Source organism: Stigmatopora argus, chromosome 15 (assembly GCF_051989625.1).
Source record: "Stigmatopora argus isolate UIUO_Sarg chromosome 15, RoL_Sarg_1.0, whole genome shotgun sequence".
Classification (NCBI taxonomy): Eukaryota; Metazoa; Chordata; class Actinopteri; order Syngnathiformes; family Syngnathidae; genus Stigmatopora; species Stigmatopora argus.
Window position 1 is genome coordinate 13,372,115 of NC_135401.1, and position 27,541 is coordinate 13,399,655.

The 27,541-nt window shown below is 39.7% G+C and overlaps 1 protein-coding gene across 2 annotated transcripts in view; it reads left to right on the forward strand.

Moving 5' to 3' along the window:
- The window catches only part of npas3 (neuronal PAS domain protein 3), a 159,837-nt gene that overhangs the window by 47,868 nt on the left and 84,428 nt on the right, over window positions 1-27,541 (forward strand). For both annotated transcript variants that reach the window (XM_077620285.1, XM_077620286.1), the window contains exons 2-3: window positions 7,894-7,995; window positions 27,043-27,287. In XM_077620285.1, the coding sequence (XP_077476411.1) occupies window positions 7,894-7,995; window positions 27,043-27,287 (347 nt within the window). The remainder of the gene's footprint in view (window positions 1-7,893; window positions 7,996-27,042; window positions 27,288-27,541) is intronic.

Sequence of the window (27,541 nt, forward strand, 5' to 3'; positions counted from 1 at the left end):
CAAGAGTTCTTCTTTGTGTCTCTTTGAGTGTTTTACTTGTAATGAAATGTGCACGTCCGCTAAAGGCGTGATTAGCATATATATTGTATTGACACGCGCTTGCTTTCTTTTTATTTTCCTTTTCTTTCAAGTGCTTCAGTTTTTTATTTGCGCCGCTGGAGCCGCCGCAGCGGTCGACTATTATTTACACTCCACCTTAACAATGAATTGCCACCAACAACAAAACGTGTCCACCATTTTTCTTTCACTTTCTGCTCATGTTGATATCACTTTGTGATGATGTCATAAGGCCATATTGTCACCACAACATATGCATCAAATGTTGATGATGTAGGAAAAGTGACATATTGATTTCCCCTGTTACAATTCAAGACGGTGGATTTTTCGAGCCAGGATGCAGTGACGCATCTTGAGATATTCAAAACAACATTGGTCAAACAAAACTACAAAAGAATAAATCAATAAAACACTGGTCGGACACTTACCGGACAAGGAAACCTATATAGCACAGTGAACGCACTGCAAGTGAATTAAATATGAATATAACTTTTTTCTGTATCATGTTGCTGTGTAATTAAGTGAGTGACAGGTGTCCAGCTAATCATAGAATATGATGCAATTGTGCTACGTAGCCAATCACGGCATTGACAGTAATCGTACGCATGTACAGTGTGGCGGAATTAAGTGGCACCAATTCTAACCTTGCTAAAGTGAATGTGATATGTCGACTTCCCAAACCAAAGTAAAAAAGAACAGCGGTTCTTTTAAATTGGAATCGTTGTCGGAGCACTGCAAATAGAAGAACAAGTGGTGAAATTCGGTGAGGTCTTTTCTTTTTCAAGTTCGAACTGTCTGCTCTGCAAAACATGTAGCGAAGCTAAAATTAAAGCGAGTTTTTTGATGGAAAATAGGGACTAAATGGAAGCGAGACTACCTCATTACATTTTATTATGACTCGATCATTTATGGGTAGTGGAAATGCACCTGCTGATGGCAGGAGTGATACTGGTGCGTGGCCATAGCGAGCACTTCTGATGTTGCTCACAGTGGTCCTCAGTGTGCTCAGGGAGGTTGTTTGTATGCCCAGACATAGGAAAAATTAGAGAGAACATTGCCTTTGACTATCACAGAGCAGGTGCATTTATACAAAGACATGACTATACAGAGGTGGATTCTATTTATCTTCATCAGTCAACAATAGATCATTCGGAGACCCTCACTGAACTTCAGGAGTGTGTTTGCTGGACTGAAAGTAAAGTGACCCAACAATATTCCCACTTTTCAGTTTTTTATTTGTTAAAAAAATTCAAATATCCAATGAATTTCATTCCACTTCACAATTGTGTTCCAATTTTTGTTGATTCTTGACAAAAACATTTATATCTCTATATTTGAAGTCTAACATGTGAAAAAAAGGCAGACTACAATGTAGGGTACATGTAGAGACAGACAACCACTCGCACTCACAATCACAATGCCCCTGAGTAGGAATCGATCCCATGCTGCCTGCACCAGAGTCAGATGAATGTACCAACAATGACTTCTTCCCTTGTACATTTGAGTTAAGCCATTAAAATTTCAATTTTTTAAAATCTGTGATTTAAAAAATAACTCCCCTCCCCACACAGTTACCATCATTTTACACCATATTCTCTTTTGTCAACTGATGATGTAGGAAATGTGACAAACTGATTTCCCCTGTTGCGTTTCAGGAAGGGGGATTTTTCGATCCCCTAAAGTTACCATCATTTTACACCATATTTCCCTATGTAATTTAACAACCTTATGTCAAATCGAGACATTCACATAATGATTTCATGTGTTTATTGTTCTTCTCATGTTATCTGTATACCCGTAATATACAAATGTATGGTGAGTTTTTGTCCTAATATTACAAGTACATGTCTCACTCTCACAATATGACGATTTTTCTCCCACATTACTACTTTACTTATCATATCTTTTCCTTGCAATCATGGAATATTATGACACTGTTTCGACTTCATTCTTCATAGTACAGTGAATCACTGTTTTAGTTTCTCACCCAATTAATAAAACACACATGTTCCCCCAATTCATGTCTGTTCTCTTGATCGCATTTCCTTGACAAGCTAAATTGTGCCAGAAAGTTGGCAAAAAACCCCACAAACTGCCATTTTCACCAAATTGTTGCATATGCAAGAAATGTCTTTCAAGGATACACACTTGGTGCACCTATCTTAGTCCCGAACTTTTTGCTGACATGAAGATCTACTTACTCTCAATTCTATAAAACTTACCAAAATAAGGGCCTCAAAGTTCAAATTACAACTAAACTTTGAAACTATTCATGTGGTCATGCTGCACCAACAGTCAACATGAGTCTTGATTTGATTCAATGCCAAGGACGTTGCCAGGCATCCACTTTTTCCCACACACACGCAAAATGACATGTCCTGCATCTCCACGACAACCGGATGTCTTTTCATTAAGTGTGTGTCTCCATGGAAATGGAAGAAAGCTGGGGGGCCATTATCGCAAAAAAAGGTATGATGGGAAACTAACCACACTGACCTCATATTTGTCCTGCTGACTGATTGTTGGGCTGGGTTATAAAAAAAAAAGTAATATGTTGTTAAAATATATTAATTATTGGGAGGCAGTGTAGACTTACAGTAAAACGTTTTCGTAGATCTATCTTGCTTATGTCAGCGTACAACGAGCTTCTGCTAGTATGTATGGTTATATTTCTTGTCTATGAATTTTCTGGAGGTGTTTGTGTGTCAATATTCAATGTTTTGAGAGATAACTGACATGATACTATCGATGTAAATTGCACTGAAGTGTGACTATCCCCTGCCGGCTATTTCAGTTAAAATAGATTTTATATCTTTATCCGTCAAATGACAGCTAATAAGTCAAATACTGTGATGTGATGTTAATTTTGGTGTCAAGTATGTTTTGGATGGTAATGCATTAGATGTATTATTGTCATTTTCATTCAAGTTTAAAGTTTATTTGAGAATCAAGGACCAGAGCCTGTTGGTCCCCAAAAAGAAATAAATCAATATTTGGACTTGAGCCCTCATTGAAGGAGGATCTTGAATCTTTTTTTCTCCCTTTTGTTGCCTCCCACGCCCACTTGCCCCTCCCCCTTCCTCTCGCTCCTGTCCCCCTTTCCTTTCGCCTCTCTACACAAATCAGATATGACAGGAAATATTGTCCTTGTAATGGAGACTCAGGGCACTCTGCCTCAATGTGTGCAGCTAAATAGGCCTGATATACATCAACACACATACTGTGGAGTGAAGTGAATTATTGGTCTGCAGTGTGACGGTCATCTGGGCTTGTTGTCGTAGCACAAAGCTTTTATATCGTTAGGCGCTAATTGGACGCTGCTTGATTAAAAGAGTGCCATGTGATTGTGTGTTTTACTTATTAACGTGTGAGTGTGTACTCGCAGAGGTCAATGTGATACCGTGGTTGACGGCATCACCATATTATTTATTACGGGGAGTCAATAGTTTCATCAGATTGACCTCCAGGTTTTATTCTGAAATGAATTAACAGTGCCAGGAAGTGTTTCTTTTGCTTGCTAAACTCGAGGAATGGTGTATTGTCAATTGGCAATATACTTTTACTGCATTTTAACCATTCATTCCTTTTCCAAAATGCTTATCCTCTCAAGGATGATGAGGGGTGCTGGAGCCTATCCCAGCCAACTATGTGCACCAGGCAGTGTAGACCCTGAATCAGTGGCTAGCCAATCGCAGGAAACAAGGAAATGGACAACCATACCCGCTCACACTTATAGCTAGGAGCAATTATTAAGCAGCCTACCATGCATGTTTTGGAAGGTGGAAGGAAACCAGAGTACCCAGAGAAAACCCATGCATGCCCAGGGAGAACATGCAAACTCTATACAGTGAGAACCCACCTAAGATCGAACCCTGAACTGTGAGGCCGATGCGCTAACCACTCGGTCCCTGAGCCACCCGGTATTGTTAATATGTTCAGTAAAATCAATTTATTCATGGTTGCTTCCAAGTATGTTGAGGAGTTTCATTAAGGCAAAAATAGGATTTAGACTACATTTTATGGCAGGGGTGTCAAACCCAGTTTGGTTGGCGGGCCACATTCATGTGGGCCGGACCATTTTAGATATAAAATTTAGATTTTTTAAAATAAATGGATTAAAAGAACTGGATTAAAAGCCCTGAATATTCGTTTTTGTATAGATCTAAAACAATGTTTATTTTAGCTTTTTTTATATATAGTTTTATATTTTACAAAATGATTTTTGAACTAAAAACACAGAAAACATTGCTTAAAAAAGTACAATTATTGATTTAAAAGGGGGAAAATCGGGAAATTTAATATACATCTGCACTCTTCATTTTAATTTGATCCTAAAACAGAAAGTCGGCACTCATGATTTACTTTCCCGGGCCACACAAAATGATGTGGCGGGCCAGATTTGGCCCCCGGGCCGCCACTTTGACAGATGTGTCTTATGGCGTCTTCTTAATTGAATTAAAGTGCGTATTAAAAAAATACAACTTTGATGCCATTAGATGGTATCTTTTTGCCACGAAACTATATTGAATTGAGTTGAAGACATTCATTTCAGCAATATCAATGCATCAGTACCATCCAGTGTTAATGAACTATGTCGAAGTTAGTTCATAATACTCACTTAGACACAAGTTAAGGTTTTTGTGCTATCTTGGATCTCAAAGAAAATGTCGAATTGGGTATAGGAGTGTCTTTACAAAAAAATAGGTATTTTACTTATTGCTGATCTTAATTTTGTCAAGAGTAAGGCGCCATTTTGGTGTCAAGGAAGTATGCTCAAGTGAGTTGAGAAGTTTCATAAGACAAAGTTGGGCTCTGGTGCCATCTTTTGCCATGCTTATCTCTTAAAACTATGTTAAAATGAGATGAAAGTCGCCCTTTAAGTAGGTCTTTGACACTATCACTGGCCTTGTTCTATGAGCCCTTCCCAATTCTGATGCAACCAATAAAATGAATAAATAATGAATAATGCTTTTTGCAGATGATGTGGTTGGCTTCGTCAGGCCACAATCTCCAACTCTCAGTGGAACAATTCACAACTGAGTGTGAGCGGTAAGGATGAGAATCATCACCTCCAAATCTGAGACCAAATCTGACAGCATCCTGAATGCCTCCCTGGTGACATGTTTCGGGCACGTCTCACCAGGAGGATGCCATGGAGCCGTTCATCAAAATTAAAAAACTGAATATGAAGAAAAAATATTAAATACATTAAAAAGAGAACATTTACATTTGTTTCTCATTTTTTATTTGTACAATGAAAACAGACAAGAGAATAATTCACAAAAGAGGATGTTGACAGTTTTTTGGTTAACAATATCCGTTGATCATTTTTTTGCCGAAAACAATTTTTGTTTCGATTAGTAATTTCGTAATCAATCAGTTGTGGATTAGTCCATTATTTATAGCAGCCCTACCAGTTTTCTTCTAAAACTCTTCAACTCCTATTCTTATTTTGCGGTAACCTTTAACCAAACATGATGAGTGTTTGATTGAGTTGAGCTAGCAGCTGACACGCTTGCTCTCACGCTGCTCTTGAGGCACTAAGCCAACAACATCAGATGCACCTATGGTGCTTTAAAACACTTCGCCCACCCACCAGTCCAACGACAATACCCCCTTGCAGTGCTGCCATTTATGCTACCTTAGTTATTCACCTTGACACCCTCTTTTGTAGTCGATCACGTAGCAAGTGTACCCAAAGTTGCTATTTCTTTGAGTGAAGGTTTAACAACTTCACTTGAGAAATATAGGGGAGTTATACAAGTTGAAGGAAAAATAAAGAAACAGGGTAACATAACATAACACCATAATACCATAGCACCATAACACCATGACACTATGACACCAGGACGCCATGACGCTATGACTCCATGATGCAAGACAATACGGCCATTTATTTCAAAAAAGAGTAGAAAAAAAACAGATAAAACGCTAAACAAAATTTATTTTGACGTCTATGAATGAAATTCATGAAAAAAAACGTATGTTGCATAAAACGTGAAAGAACTCACTTGCTCGCTCGGGACGCGGCCATCTTAATAAGGCCCTGCTGTCTTACCTAGTTAAACATGCTCTGACTGGCCAGACGCAAGTAGCCTTGATACATGTGCTCGTTTATGTCAGCACATCCCAATTGTTGTTAAGGCTGATCGAAGGTCCTGCGGTTGATTGCTAAAATATTTTAAATATTATGACGATGAATTAGACTTTAAGGATTTAAATTTTCAAATTACATTTGAGAATTGTGTTCATACTGGTAGTTTGTTTTACTAGGTTTCCGTACCATATGTTTTGAATAAATGTTTTGTCATAGTGACATGTGTTCAGCATCTGCCAGTTACCAGTACTGGTGCAATCCTAGGTGTGAGCTGTAAAAAAGTGAAAAAAAGTATTTTAGTCACAAATTATAGGTGCGTGTAATATACGGGTGCACGTTATACATGGGTGCGCGTTATACTCGAATCAATACGGTATCTCCCAACAGCAAGCTGACTTTGCAGTGGCTGTATGAATGTGCAAGGTTAGCATGCTGTAGAAGCCAGCCAGTTTAGCAGAGGAGCCATCGTGTCAAAGAGTATAATTAGTGAAACAAAATATGACGCTCCTTGTCTCTCTGGTAGGGAGTTGTCACAGATGGGTCAACGTCTTAAAAGGCATAAACATTGGAGTCTTTTGAAGGCGCTCTGCCATCTGCCAAACTGTAGTCAGGCTTCATTTTTCCTATATTTGATCCATTAAATATGTTATATTTGATCAAAATTTCCCTAATATATTTCCCCATCAGCGGACTTAATCTTAACATCATCCAGGGCTACTTTGTGCTTCGATCTGGCGGTTCAGCAAAGCAGTTTCTTCTTCAGTTATATCAAGTGCTGGCAGTACACCACTTGCGCGCCACAGTTCAAGGGAACACTAAGCTACTGCTCATTGGCTGTGAATAAATGGGTAGTGTTTACAGCAGAGCAAGCTGCCCTCTTTTACATTCATCAATTGCACTACCACAAATGAGGAAAACACAGTCAAACACAGCCAAAAATAGTGCATTGAGTGTCATCACTTTAAAATCTTATAGGACAGGTTTCGGGAACCTATGGCTCGTAGGCCAGACACTTACTCTAGTTCCATTACATTGACCAATGGGAGCACCGTGTTGGCAAACCAAATTTAAATGGCACCGGCACTAACACTATAGCGCTGCTTTAATCATATTTTTTCGTTTCATTAAACTCCCTTGCGCATGCTGCATATATACTCATTGATTAGCAACATCGTAGCAATGTTGTTAAAACAATTAAGATACTTATTGTAAGTGTTTAAATCACAAAAAACATGCATTTATTTTTAGTTTTAAATTCTGGGTATGGCTCTTAAGGAATTACATTTAAAAACATGAATTGTTTATGGCTCTCTCGGTCACAAAGGTTCCCGACCCCTGTTATATGATGTTCCAGTTGGTTTTGGTCCATTTCATCATTGCAGTTAACTGACAATGGATGGATGTGGATGATGGATTAGTAGTGCCTCTACTGGTAAACGTCAGTAATGAAACAGTGAAAAAAATGAGCAGTAAATAAAAGCAAAGTGCTGGTCTTAACACATCAATAAACATGTCACATGTACATGTGCGTGTTTATGCAAGGATGGGGGGGTCATCCCACAAAAACCTTGTGTTGATATACGAACCAGTGGACAGCGAGCGATGTCGTTTACAAATAAAAGCTTCTGACGAACGCGCTCTAAATGTTTCAGGTTTCTCATCTGTGCTCGCATAATGACTGGTAACTCTTATGATTATTATTATTAATGTGTTCTTGTACTTTTGTGTGTCTCCCACAGCGAGCCCTACTGGGAACGCCCGGCCAACGCGGGCAGCTGTTCCGCTGCCCGGCCGAAGACTCTTCACCTTGCTAGTGGACAGCAGCACACCTCGTCGCCATGGTAACTGACAGCATGCTACGCTATTAGTCGTATGGATAATATTTTTAGTTCATTTTGGGTGTTTCATTGCCATTGGCAATGATTGACGTCTAATCTATTTTGAACTTGGAGTTCTTGTAGCGAACAATTGCTGGGAGACACTCCCGATCAAAATGGATTGGCTGGCTGTTGCCGTCAATGGCAGCAACTGAGTAAAAAAAACATATCTCCTGGTCATTTTCTCAGATTTTCTGACCCTAACCTTTTTCTCCAATTTAAACAAAATAATATGTGCACCTGGCTATCAATTGCAGCACCCAAATCTTGGAAGAAAAAATGATTGATAAAAAACATATGCAGTGGGGCAAATAAGTATTTAGTCAACCACCAATTGTGCAAGTTATCCTCTGTAACTCTTCACAAGCTTTTCACACACTTGCTGGTATTTTGGCCCATTCCTCCATGCAGATCTCCTCTAGAGCAGTGATGTTTTGGGGCTGTCGTTGGGCAACACAGACTTTCAACTCCCTCCACAGATTTTCCATGAGGTTGAGATCTAGAGACTGTCTAGGCCATTCCAGGACCTTGAAATGCTTCTTACGAAGCCACTCCTTTGTTGCCCTGGCTGTGTGTTTGGGATCATTGTGATGCTGAAAGACCAAGCCACGTCTAATCTTCAATGTCCTTGCTGATGGGAGGGGATTTTCAGTCAAGATATCTCGATACATAACCCCATTCATCAATCGTCCTGGTCCCTTTGCAGAAAAACAGCCCCAAAGCATGATGTTTCCACCCCCATGCTTCACAGTGGATATGGTGTTCTTCGGATGAAAATCAGTATTCTTTCTCCTCCAAACACGAGAACCTGTGTTTCTACCAAAAAGTTCTATTTTGGTTTCATCTGACGATAACACATTCTCCCAGTCCTCTTCTGTATTATCCAAATGCTTTCTAGCGTACCGCAGACGGGCTTGGCTGTGTACTGGCTTCCGCAGGGGGACACGTCTGGCAGTGCAGGATTTGAGTCCCTGGCGGCGCATTGTGATACTGATAGTAGCCTTTGTTACTGTGGTCCCAGCTCTCTGTAGGTCATTCACTAGGTCCCCCCGTGTGGTTCTGGGATTTTTGCTCACCATTCTTGTTATCATTTTGACGCCACGGGGTGAGCTCTTGCATGGAATCCCAGATCGAGGGAGATTATCAGTGGTCTTGTATGTCTTCCATTTTCTAATAATTGCTCCCACAGTTGATTTCTTTACACCAAGTGTTTTACCTATTGCAGATTCAGGCTTTCCAGCCTGGTGCAGGTCTACAATTTTGTCTCTGGTGTCCTTCGACAGCTCTTTGGTCTTGGCCATATTGGAGTTTGGAGTGTGAGAGACTGAGGGCGTGAACAGGTGTCTTTTATAGCGATAATGAGTTAAAACAGATGCTATTAATACAGGTAATGAGTGGAGACCTCATTAGATCTAGTTAGAAGAAGTTAGACCTCTTTGACAGCCAGAAATCTTGCTTGTTTGTAGGTGACCAAATACTTATTCTCCACTCTAATTTGGAAATAAATTCTTTAAAAGTCAAACAGAAGAATGAATGGGGCCATAGATCGAGAGATCATGACTGAAAATCTTCCATCAGCAAGGACATTGAAGATGAGACGCGGCTTGGTCTTTCAGCATGACAATAATCCCAAACAAACAGCCAGGGCAACGAAGGAGTGGCTTCGTAAGAAGCATTTCAAGGTCCTAGAGTGGCCTAGCCGGTCTCCAGATCTCAACCCCATAGAAAATCTGTGGAGGGAGTTGAAAGTCCGTGTTGCCCAACGACAGCCCCAAACATTACTGCGCTCGAGGAGATATGCATGGCGGAATGAGCCAAAATACCAGCAACAGTGTGTGAAAAGCTTGTGAAGAGTTACATAAAACGTTTGACCTCTGTTATTGCCAACAAAGGGTACATAAAGTATTGAGATGAACTTTTGGTATTGACCAAATACTTATTTTCCACCATGATTTGCAAATAAATTCTTTAAAAATCAAACAATGTGATTTTCTATTTTTTTCCACATTCTGTCTCTCATGGTTGAGGTTTACCCATGTTGACAATTACAGGCCTCTCTAATCTTTTTAAGTAGGAGAACTTGCACAATTGGTGGTTGAAAAAAAAAGTATGTACATGTATATACATGTGTATATATTTATATATACTACACCTTATATATATACACATACACACACACACATATATATATATATGTATGTATGTGTATATATATAGTCATATATATATATATATATATATATATATATATATATATATATATATATAAGGTGTAGTTAGCCTTAGTCCGCTGGCATAGGCTCCTGCAACCCCCGCAACCTTTTTTGCAAGGATACTCGGTATCCTCTATCGTCTTCCTACCCTCCTGTTTGCAGATTGTCTATGTCAATGAGCGGAAGGGATTTGGAATATCATAGTGAGTGTGTGTACGAGTGCAAGCCCTAAAAATGCGTGTGTGAGTATCGCTTACATGAAATAAAAGAAGGATTTGCGACAAATCAGGCAGAGCTAGAAGACGGCAACAGTTATTAATTCATTAGAGACACAGCTTAAAAGCACATAAACATTTTTTGGGATGCGTCAGACAAGGATGACTTCCTCTCTGTGATGTGAGCCTACTTACTTTTCCCAGTTTACCGCCTTCATCAGCTCCAAAAAGACATTTTTTTGTTCTTTTTCACATGCAATTTTTGTTGGTTTTCAACAAGTGCTTCAATGATTCAATGTCTCTTTGTTTTTCTGTATTTCACCATCTTTGTTTGCCAGAAAGTGGGTTAATAATGGATTGAATTCCCTCACAGGTGTAAAAAACACAGAGTGTTTGAAGTGTTACGTGTTGCCCCTCGCTCGTCCAGCAGCGGTCGAGTATTGATCGGGCTTGTTTGTCTGATTGCCTGTGAACTCAGTGCTGAGAATGGGTGATGAGTTAGTTTGAAGAAGATAACAACAGTTTGACTTCATTTTCATGCTTTTTCTCCTTTGGAGTTCGAATTCGTCTCTTTTTTTTATTTTGAGGCGTGTTTAAATAGCGAATTGCTGTTATCATGAGCCGGTGGAGCAGTATCCCCTGTTTCTCTCGCCTAAACAACACCTCGTATTTATCAGCTGCAATTTTGCACATCAGTATTCAATTAATTTTCTGTAATACTACCAATCATTGGAAAGAGCCATCTTTGGCTACAAAATCCCCATAGTGCTTGTCCCTTAAATCTAACATCTCGGCTACAATGAGAGTGTAAGTTGACATTTGTTCCTTTATAAAAAAGAATATTTAGGAGCATTGATTCATTGTTATGTGCTGATTTCATTCATTGTTTTATATATAATACTAACAATGGAAATTGGCAGTTTAAAATGGGCGGCGTGAGGTGTAGACACACACTAATGTGTATTGATCATTTTTAAAGGATAAAATACTGTATCATTCTGCTGCAGCCTCAGAGAAAGACACAGAAACAGACTGTCTTCTCCTTCAGAGTTGTATTCTGGCTTGGATTGTTCAAACATGCATGATTGTGTTGACAGAGGACAAATGCTAACTGCATTAGCGGAAATGCTCACAAGTGCCAGTATACTGTGATTGACAGTCGGGACAGACATGTCTACAAAATCCTAATACACTAGTCCTTCGTTTTTCACAGATAATGTAGACCAGACAGGGCCGCGATAATCGAAAAACCGTGAAGTAGGGTAACCCCTATTATTACAACATACCATACTACGTTTTCGTGCCTATGCAAAAATACAACTACAATTATCAAGAAGTGTATTTATTAAAAATCAGTTACAGGCATATGAGACTGTAATGTCTATATGTAATCTATAAATTAAAAAAAGTAAATACCTTAAGTACTGTACTTATAGTGAAAATAGTCATTCTCTGCTTTATTTAATTCATAAAAAACAAGTTATTGGTGCTTTAGTCCAAGTCCTCTTCGTCAGATTCGAGAGGCATTTTTCTTGTACAAATATTGCTGTTGTTGTTGTCTTGACACTGTCAAGACAATTGCCAAATTCAATGGCTGTGATCATGTTGTCATCAGTCTCCTTTTGAGTCGCCCCATGCAGTGTGTTGACGTCCTTTTTGTCATGCCAGCTTCACGATCGTATATACGGTGCAAAGGATTTAACGTTTCTTGGACCAAATCATTTGCCTTTCATTGCCAATGCGGAAGGATTGCCTGAATGCTCGCTTTGCAGCGAAAAGTTGTTAAATAACAAAAAGAGTCACGTGGAAAGTCATTTCCAGGTAAGGCATGCTACATTTGCAGTCGAGTACCCAGTTGGGAAAGAGTGAAAAAGTGTGATTGCATTACGTCTGGAGAAATTAGAGGAGCACCAAAATAGATTTAAGAAGTGAATGGCATCTACAAATTCCATGACTGCTGCAAGTTTTGTTGCAGCCCAGCATTATCTGCTAAAGTGTGGAAAACCATTCACGGATGGCTTTAATTTCATCAAAGCAATGAAACATAATTCATAAATATTGTAATGAATTTAAATTTGAGGCAGCATCGGACAACAGAGCAGTCACGTGGTGCGTCATTCTCTACAGAATGCAGTGCAGGGAAAATAAACATTTAATCATGAATGCTCAAGATGTATATGTAGCCAACTTAGTCATTTTGATAATAGGCTAATATATATACACACAGAATTTGTTGCTTTCATTATAAGGCTTTTTTTTTTTTTTGCGGCTCCAGACATAATTGTTTTTTTTTGTCCAATATGGCTCTTTCAACATTTTGGGTTGCCAACCCCGACCTTGTCCAACAATTTATTCATTTTTACTTTGAGTCTGTAGCACCTGTATTTGTTGTTTGAAATGAATTACAAATAAAAAATGGATGAACACAATTTGAAATGATCAAAAAATGTATAAAATACAGGTAACAAGTATAATTTGACCGGTATGATAATTGTAGTTGTATGTTTGTATAGGCGTGAAAACATGCAGGATGGTATTAATGATAGGGGTGATTCTACTTCGCGGCTTTTCGATTATTGCCGCAATGTCTGGTCCACATTATCCGCGATATTCGAGGGATTATTGTATTTATTTATTCATTTATTTTGGCTGGCCTACTGTCAATCTTCCCAGCTCCAATTGAATGGACGTCCATCACTGTCAATGGCACCAATTGAGTTAATGAAAAACAACTTATGTTGTTTTGTGTTGTCTGCTGTCAGCTTCTGCTGTTTTGCATGTGCATTGATTTCCTCTCATGCTATGGTGCAGGCGAAAACATTCATTTTGTGTGTATGCGTGTGCTTGTGTGCGACACAAACTTGAGAACAAGTGTGTCTTTAAGTTTAGCATTTTTTCTTGGACGTTGTAATTGGACACAGGTGTGTGTGTGTGTGCCTTTGAGGAATGTCTTCATAGCCAAACAGGAAGGAAGTAAAGATTTCGTGTGATGAAGATGAAGTAGTTGCCTGCTGCTGCTGATTTATTTACATGTTCAGGTTTTCTTATGGGAATCGTCGTGCATACAGTTGGCCGTTTATCATCTGTCTATATTTGCCCTGACTTTGATGGGCGTTCAGCCCATTGGTTTTCTCTATGTGCATCTGTCACTAACTGGTGACCAATCCATTGCTTGGTGATACTGACTGGTGGGGCTATCATTTGTCTATCTCTGCCTTGATATAGGAGATCAAGCCATTGTTTTTTGAAAATAATATACATGATATTGACTTACCACCACTTAGTTATTTCATACCTGTCAACCTCTGCCGATAACTGCCCTTATAAATGATTATGATTCCCCTTACAAACCCCCCAAAAACCTTACAAACACCGTACGAGTCGTACGGTGTTTGTAAGTTTTTTGGGGGGTTTGTAAGGGGAATCATAATCATTTATAAGGGCAGTTATCGGCAGAGGTTGACAGGTATGTTATTTGTCAAGCAGATTTTGATAGGATACTTGTCCATTCATTGTCTGTATGTGCCTTGTCACTGAACGGTGAGCCTAAAACTGACTATCGACCAGTCCAAGATGCAACATCCGCTTGCTTAAAGTAAAAAAAGAGCATCAATGTGTCGTCTTGATAACAATAACTGTTGTTTGAAAGACAACATTTCATCTTCTTCCTCATCATCATCATCTTTCGTCTTCATTTCACCATGATAGCGATTGAACTGTAAAATATGAACGGTTGCAGCGTTAATCCCCTGGCCCATGCAGCTTCTCCGGGCCTGGATCGGACTCCATTTCCTGTCGTTCTGCTCTACTTGCCGCATGGAGAAGATTTAGCCACCAATCCCCCAAAGATAGCAGCAGAGTATGAGGGAGTTCATATAGTCGATTAACGGTTGAATGAGCGGCGTGAATGATCACACTTCTTTCATTGCCATTGACGTCACTAGATGCCCAATTCATTTGGACTTGGATCATTTGATCACTGCCAACCGCTCCAGACTATGACAGCGGATAAGTTAAGAGTCCTTAGTCATTTTTGTGAGGCCTCTGTGATCCCATTTGACCCTGATAATGTCCTTAAATAACATTCATACACACACATTTGTCATTATCGCGCATGCGTGTCTACTGGACAACATGGGAAGTCTCAGGGGGACGCCGCCATCACAGATGTGCTGCTGATTGGATGTTCAATTAGTTAGCACACACACGCACATATGCAAACAGGCTTTGATCGCCTCGGTCGTAGGCTGAAGGACAACAGAGCATTCCGTCTGTCTGTTCGGTCGGAGGTAACAACAGTGTAATTTCGACCTTTTTGGAATGGTCGCCTGCTGGCATTCCTCATGCATTTTGTTGCAGACAACTGAGACAAACATGCTGGGTAGCCAAAGAAAAAGCGAGCAAGCGCCGCATGAATGTCATCAGCTATTCAGTTTTGTTGCTTGTGTGGAAACAACCTGTTGATTATGTCTCACGGCGACACTACATTGAGGAAGACGAACAAAACAAATATAACTAGAGGAGCACTCTAAGAGAGTATACACCTCTACTTGAACAGCTAAATTCAACCCTCGTTATCATCATCAATCCACGGCCGCTCAACTATTGTGTACAATTATTTTGTCTTCATGCCCCACAATGTCATCAAAACGACTGAGTTTGTGACCAATGACGTAATTATCCCAAAATTTAATGGCCTCTTCCGTTTCACACTACATACAGTATCTCACAAAAGTGAGAGTACATACAACATACTACCTTTTTTTAATTATATCTTTTCATGGGACCACGCTAAAATGTCACTTCGATACAATGTAAAGTAGTCACTGTGGAGCTTGGATAATAACAGTAACTTGTTGTATTTTCATTCATTCATTCATTTTCTGAACCACTTTATCCTCACTAGTGTCGTGGGGGGTGCTGGACCCCATCCCAGCTGACTTCGGGCCAGAGGCGGGGGACACCCAGCCAATCGCAGAGCACAAGCAGACGGACAAACATTCACACACACCCATACCTAGGGGCAACTTAGAGTGTCCACTCACCCTACCATGCATGTCTTTGGAATGTGGGAGGAAACCGGAGTACCCATAGGAAACCCACGCAGGCCCGGGGAGAACATGCAAACTCCACGCAGGTGGACCGACCTGGATTTGAACCCAGGACCCCAGAGCTGTGAGGCCGACGTGGTAACCACTCGCGCCACCGGGCCATCTATTGTATTTCCAAAATAACAAAAAACAGCAATGAATTTGTCAAATGCTGCCAACAGAAGTGCGTATACCCCAAGCGAAAAATTTAATAATTGGCACAGAATCCCCGTTTAATGCAACTAATTAGGGAAACAAGGTGTCAGATATGATTGGGGAGCATATATATTAAATTCAGCATTGTCACTCCCATACTGGTCACTGGAAGTTCAATATGGCACCTCATGCAAAGAACTCTCTGAAGATCTGAAAAAAAGAATCATTACTCGACATAAGGATAGTCTAGGTTATAAGAAGATTGCCAACACCCCGAAATTGAACTGTAGCACAGTGGCTAACACTATACAGTAGTTTAGGAGGACAAATTCCACTCAAAACATGCCTTGCCATGGTCGACCAAAGAATTTGAGTGTGCCTGCTAGATGTCATATCTGGAAGGTTGTTTTTGGAAAACAGGTGTATGAGTGCTGCTGGCATTGTGGATGGGGGAGTCAGTCTTTCAGTGCTCAGACCTCATGAAGTACACTGCATTCAAGACTAAGGATATAGATTCCTGGAACTATGTCCTGAGGTTTGAAGAATCCAGGATAAACCTATTTAGTTCAGATGGTGTCAAGCATGTGCAGTGGCAACCAGGTGAAATATTGCAGAAATGACAGGGGTTTACTCACTAACCACTCCAACACCAGACCTTTCTTTCTTTTTACTTTTTAAAAATGAAATGGAATGAGTGAAATGTTTTGATGCTTTGTTGGCCTACCCGTAGTTGATGGAGAAACGAACAAACTGTCTGTATGCCTGTTTTGAATAGTCGGTCGGTCCGTCTCTCCATTTCCAACTCTGCATATCCTTGTCAGGGTCGCGGGGTGCTGGAGCTTATCCCAGCTGATTTCGGGCGAAATGCAGACTGCAGGCTGCCAGTCAGTCGTATGGCACACAGACAACCATTCACACCTAAAACAACACAGCCACCAAGTGGGAATTGAATTGATCCCACACTGTGTGCACCGAAGTCAGGTGAAAGAAACCCTGCACAATTGAGTGATCTATATGTGAAAAGCTATCTATATATTGTATATAGCTTTATTCTGCTATTTTATCATATGACATTGTCTTCAGAGGCTTTTTCCTTATTTCTCAAATTGCTACCAGATGGATGCCCTTCTTTTACACAAGCCAACACAAAAATCTTTACCTCAAATCTATATGACTTATTTTTTTTCAATCCCACTCAGAACACTGGAACCAACTCCTTCAAAATATTGGCCTACAAACTTAATATTTTACATTCTTAATCAATATGTGACCTAGACACTCGTGACCGGACGTTTGGTCGCCGGACGTTTGGTCGTCCGGACGTTTGGTCGCCCGGACGTTTGGTCGCGGGACGTTTGGTCGCCCGGGTGAATATAATTTTGAGAGCTGGTTTCAACAGTAGATATTTAGATATTAAACTCTCTCATGAATATAATTTTGAGAGCTGGTTTCAACAGTAAACTCTCTGTCATGTTGTCAAGCGTCCGGCGACCAAACGTCCGGCGACCAAACGTCCGGCGACCAAACATCTGGGCGACCAAACGTCGGGGCGACCAAACGTCCTGCGACCAAACGTCCGGCGACCAAACGTCCTGCGACCAAACGTCCGGCGACAAAACGTCCGAGTACCTAGACACTGACTCATAAAGTTTAATATTTTACACAATCCTCATAAACACGTGATTGGCCCAAATTTTCTCTAAGAGATTAGATGCATGAAATAGATGCAAACTTTGCCCAGCCATTCACATGCATATGTTTGGGTGATGTCCCAAACTTAATGTCTTTTGGCACCTTGTCTTAAAATAAAGTTAAGAAGATTGCTTGGCACCAAGGTAAACCCTGACCCCCTAATCCCTATTTTTGGAATTGTCCCCTCACCTGCTCTGTCTAAATCATCAGGAAAAGTCATTGCTTTTAACACCCTACTTCCTTATTCTTCTTAAGTGGACTCACTCATCTCCACCGACACAAGATAAATGGATCCCAGAAATTTTACAGAGCTTGATACTAGGGAAAATACAATGTGCCTTAAAACGTTTCCTACACCCCTTTGATAGAATTTAGCAGCTTTTTATCTTATTCATTCATTTGATTATTATTGTGGGCGGCCCGGAGGACATAGTTCTGGCGTCCTGGGTTCGAATCCAGGTCTGTCCACCTATGAGAAGTTTTCATGTTCTGCCTGGGCTTGCGTGGGTTTTTTCCAAGTACTCCGGTTTCCTCCCACATTCCAAAAACATGCATGGTAGGCTGATTGGACACTCTAAATTGCCCCTAGGTCTGAGTGAGAGTGTAAATGGTTATCTGTCTCCTTGTACCCTGGGATCAGATGGAAACCAATTCAGGGTGTCCCCCGTCTCCAGCCCGGGGTCAGCTGGGATAGGCTCCTGCACCCCCACGATTCTCGTGAGGATAAACGTTTCAGAAGATGAATGAATGAATGATTGTTGTTTTGTTTTACTACCAACCTACCTTCCCCCTAAATAGTTTTGCACAATTCTTGTGGAGTAATTGTACCAATAGCTTGACTTTTTTTTTCTTTGCATATGTTTGCTGTTTTCTTGTGTGCATGCCATTAATGTGTAAACAATATATATGTGATAAATACCGCGAAAAAAATATGAAAATGCTTTAATGTGCCGTCTGATCTAAATATAATCTATACATTTAAATAAAGTAAATCATTCTTTTCTTGTACAAATATGCTTTTGTACAAGGACATGGCACTGTCAAGACGATTGCCAAATTCCATGGTTCCGACCATGTTGTCATCAACCCTGGAGCCATTGTTGCAAACTGCGTGCCATGTTCAAGATCTCCTGCAGATGTCTCGTTATGCCAGCTTCACGGCCGTATCTATGGCGTAAATCCTTCATAATGCTGGTTCATTTTTTTTTATTCATAGTTGTTTCCACTTACTTAGTTTCCTTGGAAAAGCATATTGTGTCCGTCTTTTGAATGTTTGCTTCCTCTTTCTTGGTAATACGCACGGTAGATTCATTCAACGTCACTTTTTCGGTCAATGTCGTCATGTTTCGTTCTTTCTTGGACTCATTGGACCCTAACCCCAAGGACAATTTGAAATACAAACAAAGCTTGAATAGAATCAGCGTAGTGTTTCTCCACAGGTAATGTGCATGATTCAAAATATAATCCAAAGAAACCAAGAAATGGCAAGACCTTGTTCCTCTCGGTCTTTTATATTATTCGGCGTGTCATTCTCATTCTACGGTGAAATATCGCTTCTTCTTCAGTGTGAGTGCCACCCAATTCAGCGCCGAAAAAGAAATGGAGGCCTGACTTCCGCTTCCGAGTTTCAGTGTGATTTTTTATGAAGTTTTTTATATACTAAATTAAAAAAATGTGATGCATATATGTAAATATATATATATATATATATACACACACATATATACAGTGGTACCTCGAGATACGAGCTTAATGCGTTCCGAGACTGAGCTCGTATGTCGATTTTCTCGTAACTCAAACAAACGTTTCCCATAGAAAAGAACTAAACACAAATTGATTCGTTCCAACCCTCTGAAAAAACACCAAAAACAGGATATATGTATTGGAAAAACATGTTTACATTTTATAATTCACCATATATTAACAAAGTAACACATAACTTGTGGTTTAATATTACTAATGTGTTTAATAGTACTAAAATTATACAGATTTCAAAGGGGGAGATGGAGAGAGAGACGGACAGAGGGGCGGGGGTATTTTGCACGGCAAAGCCCTCGTAACGTGACATAAACAAATTTAAATGAACTTGGATTACGATGCAGACACACTCAAAAATAAATGTAATCTAACCTAACACTAAAGTAATTCTAATTTTGTTTGACATTTTGATACCTTTCTTCTCCCGGGTTGGCTCTTTTTGCCCCGCCTCCACACTGACTTTCAGTCAATATCGAGGGTTGTTTCAGTTTTTATTCCCTTCAAAATATTCCCAAAATGATGCACACAATTGTCCTTACAATAGGATAACGCACGACCACTTGCCAACGAGAAGTAGCATATATAACTTTTGTATTAGTGATCGCCTCACAATGACTAACGGGAAAAAAACCATTGAAAAAATGCAAGCTCCGCCCAGTGCTCGCAGAGACATTGCAAAGAGGGAGTTGCGACCAGAGACATTACACGAGGGTGTTGCGGGTAGAGAGACAGTGCCCATGATGTTCTTATGAGCAGCCTCTCGGGTCCGCTGTCTGCTCGTATATCAAAATTTGTCTCGTATCTCAAGATGAATATCTGCTCAAAATTTTACTCGTATCTCAAATTGCTCGTATGATGGGGCACTCGTATGTCGAGGTACCACTGTACATACATACATACATATATATTTATATATAAAATATCACAGTTACAGGCATATGAAAATACTTTAATGTATTAATATCTATATATATTTATGAATTAGAAAAATGTAAATACTATTGTATTCACAGTGAAAATAGTTCCCCTCCGCTTGATTTAAATCATAAAAAACAGGTTATTGGAGCTTTAGTCCAGGTCCTCTTTGTCACACTTACAAAAGGTAAGCCATTAAATGTGTTAGGGCTCATCACTGTAATGCCCATCAAATTTTTTGTTCATTAATAATTCTTGACAAATAGGCATCTTTATCAAGAATTTTGAACAAAAGGGTACAAGTTTTAGCAACTTTAGCTACAGATGAGGTTTTCTCACAATCAACAATGATTTTATTTGAGTTGTTCATACAGCTAAATTATTGATTGCACAAGGATTTCATAGATTGTGGCTGTGAGAAGTTCATATAGACTCTTTGTTTCATCACTAGAGTCAACAATGACTGCATATGAATTCATATGCTGGGATAATGACTGAGGACTTCATACGTTCTTGTATAATTGCATTTTTATTTTTCATCCTGTCGCTCACATAATAGTTTCATATAAAGAATTCATATCATCAGATAACGAGGGGAATTCATACAATGAAGTTGTATGTGTGCATGTTGTGCGGACTGCAGGTGTTTTCCAGCAGGTGTGTTGCAGCTAATATTGTTGTCTTCTGCTTTCATATTGAAGACAAGCTGTTTGTCTGCAGGATTTTTGTGTGTTTTGGCTTCTTTGCAGTTAGTGCGCACGTTTTCAAGTATGCGCGTGCGCAGCGTGTTGTAGGCCAAAGGTGTGTTGTTCTGACACAGTTGCCAAACTAATTAGTGATGTTGAGCTCGGAGGCCTGGAGAGAGATTACACCACACTCTGTGCGTGTGCAGGTGTGTGCGCGTGTGTGATATTGTGCCAAAGTAGCTCTTTGTTTCTCTTTCTCACCATTCTTGTACACCTCAAACACAAAAACAGGGCTCCTACTGATCGGCAAGATGTGCGTGTGATGAGTGTGTAATGTAGTGGTAAGACAATCCCACACCACATTGCTAAAAAACTCATATGATTGCAAATCCTTCTAACATAATATGTGTGAATATACTTTCCATACATATACTCCAGTATATGTACATTTACATGCATGCAGTAATCCCTCGAATATGTAGACCAGGGTACACGGCCGTTTGGTCGCCGGACTTTTGGTCGCCGGACGTTTGGTCGCCCGGAAGGTTATTGATAATTACCATTTAAAATTGTTGCTCAAATTCCCTAAATACAAACTGTGAATTATTATTTAGTCATACTTAATGCCCTATTGATTATTAGGCTAAAGAAAAGCTCCAAATTTCCCGTACTTTTATTGTGTTTTGTTGGAGAACTGGTTAAGACCCCGACTGACGTAACTTCTTAAAGGGACAACGCATGTACATACAAACTCTTATACACTCACACACCGGCTCAGTGAAACTGCTCAGGGCCATTGTTGGCTTTTATTGATGCGTAGATCGTGTTGTTTTACCTTGTTTTGTCACCGGACTTTTGGTCGCCGGACTTTTGGTCGCCGGACGTTTGGTCGCCGGTTGTTTGGGTCCGGGCGACCAAACGTCCGCGACCAAACGTCCGCGACCAAACGTCCGCGACCAAACGTCCGGTGACCAAAAGTCCAGGGACCAAAAGTTCGGCGACCTAACGTCCGGTCACGGTACACCAGACATGGCCACGATAAACGAAAAACCGCAAAGTAGGTTATCACTACCACAATACATGTTTTACATCTCTACAGAAATACAAGTACACAAGTACAATTATCAGAAAGTGTATATTTATTAGATATTACAGTTATAAGCATAACAAAAGACTTTAATGTGTTCATATCTAAATATCATCTATAAATTTAAAAAAAAAACTTTAAGTATTGTACTCACCGTGAAAATAGTAATAATAATTTTAATGGCTTAATAAATAATGTTCTTATCCTTTTTCTCATTTTTTTGCATGCAAATATACATTTCCATATATATTTCATGCAAAATTGCGACTTATAATTTTTAAAAGGTTTAGGGGCAGTTGTCAAAGATCATGGAACGAATATTGCCAATTCACTGTAAAACATGTCTTACGAAAAATTCAAGTTGAGACCACTTATGGAACGAATTAATTTCATAAGTAGAGCTACCACTGTATGCAGCATTTTAGTTTTCATTTTGACACATCATGAAAACTATACTTTGACATTGCTGACAATGAAAACCATGCATGCTGTCTGGAATGAGGCCTCAGTTGGGTCATTAAATCCTATGGAGATGTCAGTCACATGATGATTATTTAGTACATTTTTTTTGTGCGAGTGTAGCATCGATATTGGCTAATGAATGGCCTCCAGATTGACATGCATGTGCGTTAATGTTGATGAATGGTCATATTAGTTAGTGTTCATCACTAATTGCTGTTATGCGTCCCCACCAGATAAATTATGTCACTGCATATTAATTATTATTTCACAAGTGCAGACACTAATTAGAAACTTTCTTTTCTTGGGAAAACTCAAATTATTTCATGGCCGCGGGCAGCTTTTTTCTCATTGTTCTTTGTTCGTTTTAATGCAGCAATTTGTTCTCCTCTCACTGACCACTTTATTAGGAACACCCTTTCAGCACATTAACGTAATCATAGTAAAAACAATAATGAATTGCTCTTTTATGGGGTCACTAAATAGCACCTTGATAAGGTTAGAAAAAACACCAGTTTAAGTCACCAGCATAAAGTTGGTGGACATGTCTAATGTAACGTGATGCACTAAAAAAGTAACAAGGACACTTTTGCCATAAACGGGAAGTCGTCCATTTTAGTTTGAATTTGCTATTTTGGGGTGTATTCCATGGCTCACACTCATCATCCCCTCTTCGTACTTTTTCCCTCACACAGTAACAAAAGCTTCACAGCAACTGTCCAGATGAAAACGCAGTCTTCAAATCAATTATTCCATGTTAATTAATAAATCTGCTTTATTAACAAGCAAGAAAACACCGCAGGGTTCTGCAAACATCCCTGTGTGCCCTGCCATGCCCCCTCCAAGTGCACAGTGGGTCTCTAAGCAGATCAGCTCCTCCAGACGGCACCTGAGGGGGTTGCAACGGAAGCGGCAGTCCACCTCAGTGTCACCTCTTCATCTTATCTGTTCGTTCAAGTCACTCAACACTTGTGCTTTTTTTTTTGTTCTACTGGAACATTTTCAGCTTTTTTGCCTTCCAGCAAAAACCTGAAACATATTGGCATATGAGGCCTCCTTCCCTTCAAATGCATCAACTTTTTAATTAAATGACATGTTATCACAACGCGTTGAATGCTGTCACTCACGGATAAAGCTTAACAAAATTGTTTTCTTTCTTTTTAGTTATTCAATATTCTTTTTTTTAGGGAGGATTAATCGAGTGTCAACGTTCACTGTGTACTGCATTTATTTGATTTCAATGAATCAGTGCAACCAGTATTTTAGTCAAAATGGACAATACACTAATCCCTCGTTTTTGGCGGATAATGTAGACCAGACATAGCCTCGATAATCGAAAAACCACAAAGTAGGTTAACCCTATTATTTTCACTCCTATATGAAAATACAAGTACACAAATACATTTATCAAGAAGTGTATTAAATATCCCAGTTACAGACGTATGAAAAGACTTTAATGTATTAATATCTAAGTATAATCTATACATTAAAAAAATGTAAACCCTTGAAGTATTGTACTCACAGTGAAAATAGTTCCTCTCCGCTTGATTTAAATCATAAAAAAACTGGGAATTGGACCTTTAGTCTAGGTCCTCTTTGACAGATTCGAGAGGCATTTTTCTTGTACAAATATTGCTGTTTTTGTTGTCTTGACACTGTCTAGACCAGGGGTGTCAAACCGGTCCTCAAAGGGGCGCAGTGGGTGCAGGTTTTCATTCCAACTCAACAAGAGGATACCTTTTGCAAGTGTAATCAGTTAATTGAAGTCAAGTGCTACTTATTTTAGAAGACACCAGATTGGTTAAAATATCGGCACTGGATCGTGGTCTAGACAATTGCAAAATTCAATGGCAGCGATATCATCAGCCGCCTTCCGAGTGGCCCCATACAGTGTGTTGACGTCCTCTCGTCACGCCAGCTTCACGGCCGTATCTACGGCGTAAATCCATCATAATGCTGGTTCTTTTTTATATTCCTTGGAATCGGGGTGTCTTCGTACACGAGAATTTATAGTTTCATACCACGAAAGTTGGAAGCTTTAGCGGTGCACAACGGCACATGCGCGCCAAGGAAAAGGGAAGCGCTTCGGGGAGAATAACGGTTGCTGCAATTTGCAGCACGGCAACCTAGGCGGAGAGACCAGCCGCTACACCTCGGACTACTTCACCTCACAAGAATTTAGTTTTATTTAGAAGCAAACAGATCGCCACAACACACATGCATATCCAGAGGGCAAAAGCATTCACTTCCAGTGTGTCACTGTTAACCGCACACTGGAGCCCATTAACATTAAAACGTTTTCTACCAGCTGAATTTCCTTATGCCACAATGGCATGTTACTCCTTTAGCATATCAAGGAATGTCAATATTTAGGAGGCATTTTCAACGACGACTCAAAAAAATGGGCAAAATTCTCTCGCAACAAAAGAGAAAATGGAAAGACGAATGCATCTAGGCACTGTATTATATGATATTTGGCGCGCCCATTCTCCCTCTATTGTAGGTTCCTTCTTCGGCACTTAGGGATGAAGCGCTGCCCTGACCTCCGCATTTTTCATCTGTCTTCGGGTTGAGAGTTTCAGCGTAGATTTAGACATTTTTAATAACTTTTTTTTAAATCTGCGATGTATTGAAGCTGCAAAAGTTAAAGCCACGAAGTAAAGAAGGAGCGCAGTATATTTTTGGGTAGAAGTCCGCTCCATTTCAACTAATTCAAAATGAAGTGGACATCTCTCTCTCTGTTTATGGCAGCCAATGAGTTAAAAATCATGTTTTATTTCGATGGACAGTGTGAATCTATTATCTACAAAGACAGGTCATTGATGTATTTAGATAAGAGTGACTCAATTTAGCTTAGCCTCAGTCTGCTTACTTAATGTTAATGCTAAGAAGCATCAATTTTGCTGCGCTTGTATCCTTCGAATTGAACACATTAAGTGACACATTTGAATAAACACATTTCAAGACTCAGTCATATATTCTTTATCCTCTGTGAGGAATGACTAATATTAGTGCTGTAGAGATGAGGTGAGAGGTGTTGAGGAAGCTCAATTAACAGAATAAGGATCTTTCTATCTTTTACTGCCCCCTAAAGGCCAAGGTGGACACACCAGGAAGCTGTAAATAGACATTAGAAAAATGTCAAACCTCACATATCAATGAAAGTGACATCTATCCCCGTCATTGGAAGCCAATGAGTTAACTTTCATACCTGTTAAGAGGAGTGTTCAGAGTAAAACGCCTAGTCTAGTTTTTATTTTTTTATTTTTTTAAACAACAATCATCATTGAATGTAGCACCAAAAGTGATGAGCTTTCTGACTTTCCATTCAAATCAAATCAAATCAAATCAAAGCCCTTTATTGTCATCATACACAGCTGCGTATAACGAAATTGGTGGTGCTACTCCACAAAGTGCGTTTTCCCAGTAAAAAAAAAAAAACTGCTGCGTAGCTCCGGCTGGGCACGGCTTCTAAGTGCTGGTAAATCTGCCTGGTGACCAGTCCTCCCTTACACATGACAAACAGGCCGTTTGCCCTCCAATTGACCAGGAAGTTAAACCTTGATGGTGGCGGCCGACCTTCTCCACATGTTGGCTGCCTGCGCACACGCGCCAAAACACACATCTTACTTCCTGGCTGACAACTGCGACACACCTCACTGAACTTAACGATGCGCGGGCATGCTCAGACATTGCCCACATACACACCTGTGTCAAGCTCTTTAAAACGCCATCAAGTTAGCAGGCCGAACTTTACGACGTACTTTCAGCTTGTGGTTTTAATGCATACACCCCACACACGGAAAAAATGCATAAATGTGTACATAGTGGGACAGAAAAAGCCCCATTCATTTTGTTTTATTTTGTTGAATATGGAAAGATAGCACTTTATTGGCCTCTATTGACAATCCAATTGAACTGTGAGAAGCTGGAGGCAATCATTCAATCAAGATAAGTTAAACAGCAAATAAGCCATTATTATTTTGATGAATCCAAAATATTTGTTGACTAATTTAATGACCGTTTAGCACCTCTCTCTCATAGTTCTGAGACCAATGGTTCAATCTCCGGTGAGTTCGAACCCATCTGTGTGGAGTTTGCATGTTCTCTTCGGGTTTGTGTGGGTTTTCTCCAGGTACTTGAGTCCTACATCCTAAAAAAAATGTATGCTAGGCTGGTTGAAAACTTTAAAAACCAAATTCCTTGTGAGGATGAACGCTACAGAAAATGAAAGAATGAATCATTTGATGCCCAATCAATCATTTGGTTGACATTTGTTTCATCCAAATTTCATTAAATTTATTTATTTAAGGTGGAAACAAACAAATTGAAATATTACATATACAACTACATTTCTTGCGATGCATTCCACGGTGATTTAAAAAAAAAATGTCCATACTAAACTTGAAACGAACCAAAATTACAATAAAATAATTTTAAAATATGTATTTATAGTTTAAAACGAAGAAAAAACTGGAATGAGTCAAGAGTTTGTTAACCATAATTTAACCATGCTTGTTGTTTGCTTATGTTGGCCACTGGGAGGCAATAAAATTTGGAACTATTTCAAAACAGACTCCAACTATTTTGTAAGTTACTGTAATATTACTGACAAATGTGGGCTACTTTACTTGTACTGTAAATCTATCTGGGCTAACTATTATTACCCCAATGTGATTTTCCATGACATGTTAGCAGGAAGGTAGTTCATTAGTGTGCCTGTGCAATCATTCTTTGCAGGCTTCAGGCTCTGCGCAAGGAGAAGTCTCGTGATGCGGCGAGGTCGCGGCGAGGGAAGGAGAATTTTGAGTTCTACGAGCTAGCCAAAATGCTCCCCCTGCCAGGTGCCATTACCAGTCAGCTGGACAAAGCATCAATCATCCGCCTCACCATCAGTTACCTGAAGATGAGGGACTTTGCCAACCAGGGGGATCCCCCGTGGAACCTGCGTATGGAGGGACCGCCACCGAATACCTCAGTCAAAGGTACAACACATTCAAGAGTGCTTGTCAATAATAGTGATGGAAGAAAATCACATCAGATGAATTATATATAATTGTGCCTCTACTTACGAAATTAATCCATTCCAGAAGTGGTTTCATAACTTGAATTTTTCGTAAGTAAAGTTGCAATCTACATGTAAATGCCCTAATCCATTCCAATGTAACCAATACTACCCTTTAACTCTTTATAATTATTAATTATACACATTTGGTATGAAATATGTGCCAAAGACTAA